The 10,488-nt window shown below is 40.5% G+C and overlaps 2 protein-coding genes across 2 annotated transcripts; both read left to right on the top strand.

The window, feature by feature from the left end:
• Positions 1-18: 18 nt before the first annotated feature.
• LOC111212431 (transcriptional elongation regulator MINIYO) lies at positions 19-5,054 on the top strand. The gene is made up of 10 exons (XM_022713971.2): positions 19-270; positions 353-818; positions 894-997; positions 1,095-1,264; positions 1,347-1,452; positions 1,523-1,783; positions 1,860-2,048; positions 2,163-4,262; positions 4,329-4,550; positions 4,632-5,054. Exons 1-10 carry the CDS (start codon positions 109-111, stop codon positions 4,824-4,826), a joined length of 3,975 nt encoding a protein of 1,324 aa, XP_022569692.1. The 5' UTR covers positions 19-108; the 3' UTR covers positions 4,827-5,054.
• Positions 5,055-7,550: 2,496 nt separating this feature from the next.
• LOC111205380 (WAT1-related protein At5g40230-like) lies at positions 7,551-9,478 on the top strand. The gene is made up of 6 exons (XM_022701102.2): positions 7,551-7,922; positions 7,997-8,176; positions 8,265-8,514; positions 8,602-8,760; positions 8,837-8,988; positions 9,134-9,478. Exons 1-6 carry the CDS (start codon positions 7,720-7,722, stop codon positions 9,288-9,290), a joined length of 1,101 nt encoding a protein of 366 aa, XP_022556823.2. The 5' UTR covers positions 7,551-7,719; the 3' UTR covers positions 9,291-9,478.
• Positions 9,479-10,488: the final 1,010 nt, after the last annotated feature.

Below are 10,488 nucleotides of genomic sequence, written 5' to 3'. Positions count from 1 at the left end.
CTCCTTGTCACTATAGAAATAGAACCTAGTATTAATTAAAAAAAAAACATTTTAGGTGAAGTCAGAACAGAACAGAAGAGAAGAGAAGAGGAGAAGTAGGGTTTAGAGATGACGGAGAAGGAGCAAAGTAGCGGACGAGTTAACCCCATGGCGCCACTTTCGAGCCTCGTCGGGAGCATCGTTGAGAAAGGTTTTCCGGAGAACAAGCCGCTGCCTCCCAAACCCTCCCGTCTTCCCTTTCCGGTGGCTCGTCATCGTTCTCACGGACCCGTAAGCCCAAATCCCCACTTTCCCCTTTTAGGTTTCATCTTGTTGGGTGTTGATGGCTTCTTCTACTCTTTTATTTTTTTAGCATGTGGGGAGCAGACCCCAACCTAAAGTCCCTATTGTCCAGGAAGAAGAAGAAGACGACGAAGAAGAAGGTTTAATGAATGCAGAGAACTACGCACGGTTGCAGACAATGTCACACGAAGAGATTGTAGAGGCACAGGCTGAGTTATATGAGAAGATGAAGCCTGCTTTAGTAACATTTCTCAAGAAACGAGGCCAGGAGAAACTCAAGAAGCCAAAGCATTCTGTTCCTGAGGTTTCCGAGGAGGGTCCTTCTGATATTCACTCACCACAAGGTGGTCAGCAGGCTGTTACTCCATCCCCCTCCTCTCAAGTGACAGCAATACCAAAAGAAGCAAGTGTAGCTTCAGCTTCCCAAGGCTTCTTCTGGGATACATGGACCGAGAGGGTTGAGGCTGTTAGGGACTTGAGATTTTGTTTTGACGGCAATGTCTTAGAAAATGTTCTTGTCCCACCACCTGAAACTGGTGAGTAGATCAATCCAAGATTGACAAAATAATCTTAAGCTTTCTTCTTCTTACACGTTTTTTGAGAGTTTACAGGTGTAAATATGTCTGCCGGTGAACGTGACTTCTTGAGAACTGAGGGGGACCCTGGAGCTGCAGGCTACACCATCAAAGAAGCTATTGCACTTACCCGAAGTGTGGTATGATTCCTTCCTTCCTTCCTTCCTTCCCCATTATAAAGAACGGTCGATATTCATTTTTAGCTTCCATTTATTTTGTATGGATTTGATATGTCAGATTCCGGGGCAAAGATGCCTTGCTTTGAATCTGCTTGCGTCTCTACTCGACAAAGCTTTGTACAAACTTTGTCAAAGCGGAATCGGCCAGCAAAAGGTTCAATCCACTGATTGGGAAGCCATCTGGGCTTATGCCCTCGGACCAGAACCTGGCCTTGTCTTAGCCTTGAGGTAACAGTTTCATACTTATGTGTGAAGTTAACTCGCATATTGTTCCTTTCTTATTAAGAAATGTTTCTTTTCTTTTTTGAAGGATGGCTCTTGATGACAACCATGCCTCTGTTGTTCTAGCATGTGCAAAGGTGATTCAGTGTCTACTCAGCTGTTCTCTTAATGAGAACTTCTTTGATCTCATGGAGGTATTAGTTTACTCTTTCTATGTTCAAAGAAGTTAGACAATATGATCAAACTAATAAATTCTGTTTCCAGAACATGGGACCATGCGGAAAGGACATGTTCACGGCTCCTGTGTTCAGGGGTAAGCCGGAGATTGATCTTGGCCTCCTCCCTGGTTGCTTCTGGAAGTACAGCGCCAAGCCCTCCAATATTGTTCCTTTCCGTGAAGAAATCATGGATGACGGGACTGAAGATACAGACACTATCCAGAAAGATGTTTTTGTGGCCGGACAAGATGTTGCAGCTGGTCTTGTCAGAATGGATATCCTTCCAAGAATTTATCACCTTCTCGAGGTCAGATCACTTTCTATATATATTTGTTACCTCGTTGTGTTGCTTAACTGGTGGCTTATATAATTCATGATTTCAGACAGAAGCAATAGCAGCGCTCGAAGAATGCCTAATTTCTGTTACTATTGCGATAGCAAGACATTCTCCAAAATGCACAACTGCAATCTTGAAGTATCCGAAATTTGTGCAAACAATTGTGAAAAGATTCAAGTTGAACAAGAGAATGGACGTTCTTCCTTCTCAGATCTATTCCGTGCGCCTCTTAAAGGTAATACTGGTCCTCCTTTGACAAAACTTGCTATGTTCGTTCCTCGTTAAGCTATTAATCCTTACAACTATTGTAACCTTTGTTTGTTTTTTCCCTCCTTTTGATTTCACTAAGGTCTTGGCCCGGTATGACAAAAGGACATGCATGGAGTTTGTGAAGAATGGGACATTCAATGAAGTCACTTGGCATTTGTTTCAGTTCACCTCCTCTCTTGATTCATGGGTGAAGTTAGGGAAGCACAAGTGCAAGCTTTCATCTGATTTGATGGTTGAACAACTCCGGTTTTTGAAGGTCTGTATCCAAAGTGGATGCTGCATATCTCAGTACCCAGAGCTGTTCCCAGCCCTATGCTTGTGGTTGAGCTGCCCATCATTTGAAAAGCTCAAGGAGAATAATCTAATCCGCGAGTTTGCTTCTGTGTCAAAGGAGGCTTACCTGGTCCTTGAGGCTTTTGCTGGAACACTTCCTAGCTTGTACTCACAAAACATTCGAGGGAATGAATCTGGGGCTTGGGACTGGAGATATGTTAGTCCTATGATTGATACAGCACTGAGCTGGATAATGTTGGCCCCTGAGTTACTCGAGTGGGAGAGAGGAATTGAAAGTGTCTCTGTGTCCACTACTTCCCTGTTGTGGTTGTATTCGGGTGTCATTCGTACAATTTCCAAAGTTCTTGATAAAATATCTTCCCACGGGGAGGAAGAGCCTCTCCCATGGCTGCCGGAGTTTGTTCCAAAGATTGGTCTCACCATCATCAAGCACAAGCTTCTTAGTTTTGCCGTTGCAAAAGACCCTTCCAAGTGTTCCTCGTTTATGGAATTTTTGTGTTTGCTAAGAGAAAATCTTCAAGATGAGGAACTAGCTTTAGCTTCTGTAAGTTGCCTTCATGGGTTGACGCGGAACATTGTGTCCATCCAAACTCTGATAGAATCAGCAAGATCCAAGATGGAAACTCCTCAGGGAAGCGAGTCCATTAGAGATGGTTCCGTGCTTGCTAAAGGAATACTCACAGAGTCTCTCGGTGACCTAGCATCGGTGTGGAGCTCTTTTAGAGATTACGTTGCATCAGAATGGCCCATCATGCAATCCATTGAGATACATAAACGAGGTGGACTAGCTCCTGGGGTGGGACTTGGTTGGGGAGCTAGCGGCGGTGGGTTTTGGTCAACGAGAGTTCTGTTGACACAAGCTGACGCGGGTCTTTTGAGTCTCTTTCTTCACATCTCTCAACTGGACTCGCAGGGATCTGTTCTCTTGATGGATAAGATGAACTCCGCTCTAGCTATGTGCTTGATAGCAGGTCCAAGGGATCATTTACTTGTGGAGAAGGCCTTGGACTATGTCCTTGGACCGCATGCGTTAGAGCACTTGGCCTGCTGTATCAACTCAAACAAGAGAGCCGTAACGTCTGAGTGGAAATGCAGTGAAGGGGATTATGATCGTATTAGCAATGTTCTGACTTCTCACTTCAAGCGTAGATGGTTACATCCAAAGAGAAAATCTGAACCCGAGAATGACTCCAAGAAAGTTGCGGTTGGTCTGGAGACTATACATGAGGAAGGTGAAATGCCAACCGAGGACCAAAAATCAGACTCCCCTATCGTAAAGTGGGCTCACCAGAGATTGCCCCTACCTCCACAGTGGTTCCTCAGCTCCATCTCAGCAGTCCACGTTGGTAAAACCTCAGCAGAGGATCCAGAACCAACAGAGTTGCTTGAAGTTGCAAAAGCAGGAGTTTTCTTTATTGCAGGACTTGAGTCAGCGTCTGGGTTGGGAACGGTTCCGTCTCCTGTTTCGAGTGTACCGTTGGTTTGGAAGTTCCACGCTTTGTCCACCGTGCTGCTTGCTGGAATGGATATCATCGAAGACAAGAACACTAGGGACTTGTACAGGTATCTCCAGGAGCTCTATGGACAAGTTCTGGATGAAAAGAGGCAAAGTAGCGGCCGTGAAACTGAGCTCCTCCTGAGGTTCAAGTCTGACGTATTCGAGAGTTACTCTACATTTCTGGAGATGCTGGTGGAGCAATACGCTGCGGTGTCGTATGGGGACGTGCTGTATGGGCGACAGATGTCGATTTACTTGCATCAATGTGTGGAACCTTCTGTTCGGCTTTCGGCATGGACTGCACTCTCCAACGCCCGTGTTCTTGAGCTGTTGCCGAGTCTAGACAAATGCTTGGGAGAAGCACAAGGATACCTCGAACCGGCTGAGGTAAACTTGCATCAATATATATAGTGTTTGAACAAATGGCATCGTAGATTGATTGTTGATTGACAGGAGAACGAGGGAGTCCTTGAGGCTTACTTGAAGTCATGGACTTGTGGAGCACTGGATAGAGCTGCGGCGCGAGGATCAGTAGCCTTTACGCTAGTTCTACATCAGTTTTCATCTCTATTGTTCTGCAACGGGGACAACAAGGATAAAGAAGAAGAAGGATCCATGCGGAATAAGGTTGTAAGGACTCTGGTGAGAGATTTGTCAAGAAAGCAGCATCGACAGGTAAAATGAAACCCCCTTAAATCAATGTTTGAGGAGTGAAAAAGATGGTTTGCTGAAACGTGAAATGCAATGTGGTTTCAGGGGATGATGGTGGATCTCCTGGGGTATTATAGTAAAGGGTGTGCAGATGCGATGGAAGTGGAAGAAGAAGAAGAATCACAGAAGAGGGAGGCGGAGAGAAGAATGGAGGTGTTGAAGGAGGCTTGCCAAGGCAACTCGTCGCTCCTCTTGGAACTGGAGAAGCTGAAGGAGTGTGTTAGAGTCAAGAGTAAATGAGTAGGGAGAGAGGTGTGTATCCGAATTTGGCAATATAAGTAACACTAATATGATCAAAATCCTAACGAGTGTTTGTCTGAGACATGAATGCAACGTCGCCTGTCCTAGAAATCAATCAATCAATCATATAGGTGACAGTGTGATGTGAAGTAATTGGTCAAGTTGTTTTTGTGAAGTATTTGGTCAAGTCGTCGCTTATTATTAAAATAATGAACCATTTAGCAAGCATGATGCTACTGACCACCAACCCAATGATTGCTTATGTGCCCACTTTAATCTCATTGGAGAGTTTGTTGGAATTTAGACATCATATCTGTCATGGGAGGAACAATCTTCTGTTTAACAATACAAAGTTACCTAAACGAATTTTTAAATGGAAGTTGGGATATTCTTCAGCTGCAGGATTAAGTTTATGTCTTCTTTGGGACCCTGTAGCATAAATATTTGAGTTATTGGTCAAGTTTGGGGGTATGCATTTAGGAAACGTGGTGGGATTAATTCCTATGGGTTGCATATGAAGTCACTGAGACTTCTTAGATTTTTTGGAAGTATGAACATCATATCTTATGGCAAAGAGGAGCAAAAGAAGAGACAGTGGCGTGTAGATGCTTTTGCTGAGATGTTGTGCCTCTCACTGCAGTGGTCGTTGTGGAGTGTGTCAGGGTTGGATTGGATCTAACACACTGTTCAAGGCTGCGACCTAAGAGGATTGAGCTTCTATGTCTCAGTCTTCTAAAACTATGTCGTTGCTACATTTGTCCTTCCACTTTCACTCATCTTCAGAAGGTATTTGGTCTCTTTTATCAACTTCAGCCAAATCCTTATAAACTTCTTAAGAATGTGAACATATTTCACAATGTGCAGGTCAAGAAGACTACCTTCAGCCAAATCTCATGTCTTCTTCAAAATTTTCTTACTTGCTCTTGTCGGCTAATTATATATTCCTAGAGTTATGGCCATTTCAGGATTCTCCTTTCCTGTTTTTCGTTTTTCTTTTACTTGGAGGGAACAGGTTCATGTCAGTGATAGATGGCTGTAAAAAGAATAAAATATAGTTCCCCAATGCTTGCCTCGCTACCCTCGCTGTTATCTTCAGGTTACGCCTCCTTCTCTTTCTTTTTGGTTTCGGGAAAGTAATCTGTAGATTAACAATGAAGTGATTCCACACTTGTTAACCATATCAAATCTCAAGCCTTCTGAATTCGGGGTAATGCCCAAGATAACTTTTGCTTACCATCAGCCGATCATTTAACTCTTAACTGGTCCTGCTTCCTTGGATGACTCGTAAAGGAGGGAAAAAATCGTGTTAAGGAGATCTGCCACTCAGGTTAAGCTCACTGACAGGATAGTATCTATATGGTTGTTGTTCTTTATTAGGTCCCAAAAGTTCTAGCTTCATCAACTACCATTTCACATTACCAGCATTTGAGTTTATATAAGTCAAGTTGGATAACTGGAATCCTTTTCATCGCTGCACAGTTTTTGCTTTGTTTCAATCTGTTTGATTCTTCAGGTACATAACAGTTCCCGAAAATGACGCTTTGAATTTGTGGTGACACTTTCCTCAATTCAGTGGCTCAAATATGATTTTAGACTCGGATCATGCAGGGTATACCCTGAAGAAATAATTGTTGTATTCTTCTTATGTGCAACACTTGTCTGCTTAAACCAGGTCTTTCCCTCTCTTCAGGCGAGAAGTAAACCATGGATGTTGCTCCAACTGGTAGTGACAATATTGTAAGCTCAGAAATTAATACTCTCTTTTAGGGAGGTTTGTTTCATCATTGGGCACAATTATACACACATGGGATCTGAATGTGAAGTGTTTAGTCTACGTTTACTTGGTCAAACCATCGTCTATTGTCATGTCTATACACACATCGGAAATTCACTTTGGGAGGTACTAAATCTCTTACAGTTTTCCTAAATAGCACAATCAAAATAGAGTTACCCGGTTTCTACTTCTATATTTCAAGTCACACTTAGAGTAAATTTAGTTAATTTATTCCAGATGAGAGATTAGCTAATAAATATCGACTAGCTTCTTACAATTGTTGATAACTTTTCTTTGACAAAAATGAATTTGTTAATATTACGATTTTTGTACAATAGTATGATAATTTAAATGAAACTACGGATAAAATAAATTTATTTCACAAAACTTCTTCTGTTATTTCAAATTTTCAAAATAAAGAGATTGTAACTTTTATAAATTGCAAAATTTTAAACTTTCACGTGATAAATAAATATTGGAGAAAATACTAGTTCCTGGAATTTTGTTTTTTTATTTTAGTTATTCAGCCGTTACTAGTTTTTTTTTTTTTTGAACTGAATTCATCCGTTACTAGTTTACGAGTTTGATTGGTATTAGTGGGAGTAATATGGAGTAAAAAAAGGTGGGAAACAGCCGGAAGAAAAGTAAGAAATAAAAAGGAAAATAGAGTAAATTATTTTACTTTAACTAAGCTCAGAGTAAACTTGTGTGTGTGTTTTTTCCTTTTTGTATAGTAACAAGAGTAAATAGGTGAAAATAGTATTCCACTTGATTGATATTTTTTCAGTCGGATTTGGAGTAACAAAAAGTTGAGAGTAAACATTTTGCCGTGATTTATGAATGCAGTGTTCCAAAAAAAAAAAACATTTATCCAATCACACACTGCATTGGAGAAGAATGTTCTAATAAATTGATTAAAGTGTAGCTATAAAGCCTATAATGGGAAAGTTTCTTCCTTGTGGTGGGTCCCTAGATTAATTGGGATATGATCTCTGTGGCGTGAGGCGTCGGTAACGTTTCGAATATTTCCATTTTTGTCGTCACTAAAGACCCACATGGTTATTGCTCACTTTAACTTCAGAGACTTTCTTTAAATCTTGATATCAAAATTTCAATATCATGAGAGAAGGGAGAGTGGCGTGGAGGTACATTAACAGAGATGTTGTGCCATTTGTTGTAATGGTAGCAGTGGAGTGTGTAACTGTTGGATCGACCACACTGTTCAAGGCTGCGTCCTTGAGAGGATTGAGCTTCTATGTCTTTGTCTTCTACACTTATGTTGTTGCTGCACTTGTCCTTCCACTGTCCCTCATCTTTGGGAGGTATACTTGATCTCCTCACCCACTCTTTCTTTCTTCCATTCTCAAGAATGTGAACACAATTTAGATATGTGCAGGTCAAGAAGGTTACCTTCAGCCAAAGCACTTTTCTTCTTCAAGATTTTCTTGCTTGCGCTTGTCGGGTTCGTGTCGATGCTATCTGGCTGTAAAGGAGTAGAATATAGTAATCCTACTCTTGCCTCTGCTATCAGCACCCTCACGCCAGCTTTTACCTTCACCCTCGCTGTTATCTTCAGGTTCCACCTCCTTCTTTTTCGTTTCTCTTTAGGGAAAGTAATCTAGGCTGCTAAGTTAACTTTCTGCTTCCTTTGGTGACTCACAAAGGATGGAACGGATAGTGTTAAAGAGCTCTGCGAGTCAGGCCAAAGTCATTGGCACTATAGTATCTATATCTGGTGCTTTGGTTATTGTGCTATATAAAGGCCCAAAACTTCTCTCTTCTGCATCTCTTACATCTTCGGAAGCTACCGTTTCGCTTTACCAGGATTTGACTTCTTTTGATTCAAGTTGGATTATAGGAGGCGTTCTGCTCGTTACACAGTACTTGCTTGTTTCAGTATGGTATATTCTTCAGGTATGCGAAAAGACTTTGGTCTAAATGAGTTTCAGCTTTTCACACATAAAACTCATTGCTAAGTTTGGTAGCTCTATATGATATCAGACTCAGGTCATGGAGGTGTACCCTGAAAAAACAACCGTAGTTTTGTTATACATCTTATCCGCAACAATAATCTCAGCACCTGTTTGTATGCTTGCGGAAAAAGATTTGACTTCCTTTCTGCTTAAACCGGGTGTCCCACTCGCTTCAGTCATGTACACGGTGAGAATCCAGACCTTGTATGATCTTTTATATTTTAAGTTCAGCAAGTATAACGGATTAACGGCTCTGTTTTTAGGGAGGGTTAGTTTCATCATTGGGCACGGTTATACACACATGGGGTCTGCATATGAAGGGTCCAGTCTACATCTCCTTGTTCAAGCCGTTGTCTATTGTTATTGCGGTTGTAGTGGCTGCTATTTTCCTCGGCGATGCACTTCACCTTGGGAGGTACCATTATTTTTCACCTTCTTCCTCTATAGCTTGGGATCCATGGAATGACATCTAAGAGAGTTATGTGGTGGTCTCCATAGTTCCCTTATATGCCTCTGTATAAATGGTAATATAAATTTTACAATATGTGTGTTGTGTGCAGTGTCATAGGATCAGTGGTTTTGAGCTGTGGGTTCTACACTGTGATTTGGGGAAAAGCAAGAGAGGATTCAACCAGAAATGTAGCTGATTCCGAGAAGTCACCTTTGTTGGTTACACACACCGTAGAAGATGAAGCCTCATCATTGAGATGTGACTGATGCAAGTGAAGTACTTTTCCATGGATATGGAGCCATTAAGAGACAATATGGTCCCCAATATAATTTTATTTTGTACATTTAATTACCTTGTAAAGAATCTCTGCAACATAAGCTAAGATCATTAGCATTATAGTGTATATATCTGGTGCTCTAATTATTGTTCTTTATATATTATGCTTCTTCTTTCACTTCATTCGAGTCAAGTTGGATCACTGGAAGCCTTTTGTTGGCTTCACAATACAGTATATGCTTCATATAGTTCAAGAAAGACAAGTTTTACGTTTGTTAGTAGTGCAAAAAGTTTGAGCTAAATTCGGCAGCTGGACATGATTTCAGACTCAGATCAAAGGAGATATACCCTGAAGAAATAAACATAGTGTTCTTCTACAACTTATGTGCAATGCTAAGCTCAGCAGCCGTTAGTATGTCTATTTGCAGAAAAAGACCTGAATTCATGGAAGCTTAAACCGAGAATTTCACTCGCTTCAGTCAGATACTTGGTGAGGCCTGAAGCCTTATAACTCAGTTTGATTACTGACTCTTGCCTTAGCTTAAGCTCAGTAAATAACACTATGTTTCTTTCATACATCATTTGATCTGAATTTGAAGGGTCCGGTCTGTATCATTGTTTAAGCCTTTAGTTGTGGGCAGTGCGTGTGATTGGTTCAATGATATTGAGCTTTGGGTTTTATACTGATTCTGAGCAGTCACTTCTGTTACACAGAACAAAGAAGATGAAGCATTATCATGAAGATATCTTGGATTCAAGTGAAAATCCTTTAATTACTTTTCATAACTGTAGGCAAATTAAAAGATTGTTTTGTTTTTTGAACTGCAAATTAAAAGACCGATATACCTCTAAGAATTCCTGTATTTTTTTTTCTTGTATTATTTATGCTTAAACAAGAATACACTTTTGATAAAGAAAAAACAAGAAAACACTCTTAGAGCATGATTAACCCTATAAACTCATTTGGGTTTTTTAATGATTATTTAAGTAATTAATTGTACATAAGAACTTTAATTAAGAAACTATTAGATTTTGTGCTCCAATGGGAGTTTCTTAATTAAGGGTTCTTAAAAAATTATTTAATTTTTTTAAAGATAAAATTTATTTATTAAATAAAACATATTAAAAGATAGCATTTTAAACATAGATTTTAAAATAAAAACAAAGATTAATAAATTAAACGAGGAT

The sequence above is a fragment of the Brassica napus genome, chromosome C4 (assembly GCF_020379485.1).
Source record: "Brassica napus cultivar Da-Ae chromosome C4, Da-Ae, whole genome shotgun sequence".
In the NCBI taxonomy this organism is placed as follows: domain Eukaryota; kingdom Viridiplantae; phylum Streptophyta; class Magnoliopsida; order Brassicales; family Brassicaceae; genus Brassica; species Brassica napus.
Note: the sequence above shows the minus strand (reverse complement) of the source record. Positions and strands in the feature narration are given on the sequence as shown.

Excerpts from the sequence above, each read along its gene's own strand:
- LOC111212431 (XM_022713971.2), top strand. The coding sequence starts at position 109 with ATGACGGAGAAGGAGCAAAGTAGCGGACGAGTTAACCCCATGGCGCCA. Across the intron at positions 271-352 it reads GTCATCGTTCTCACGGACCC|CATGTGGGGAGCAGACCCCA; the intron begins GTAAGCCCAAAT and ends TTATTTTTTTAG. Across the intron at positions 2,049-2,162 it reads ATTCCGTGCGCCTCTTAAAG|GTCTTGGCCCGGTATGACAA; the intron begins GTAATACTGGTC and ends GATTTCACTAAG.
- LOC111205380 (XM_022701102.2), top strand. The coding sequence starts at position 7,720 with ATGAGAGAAGGGAGAGTGGCGTGGAGGTACATTAACAGAGATGTTGTG. Across the intron at positions 8,515-8,601 it reads CAGTATGGTATATTCTTCAG|ACTCAGGTCATGGAGGTGTA; the intron begins GTATGCGAAAAG and ends ATATGATATCAG. Across the intron at positions 8,761-8,836 it reads TCGCTTCAGTCATGTACACG|GGAGGGTTAGTTTCATCATT; the intron begins GTGAGAATCCAG and ends CTCTGTTTTTAG.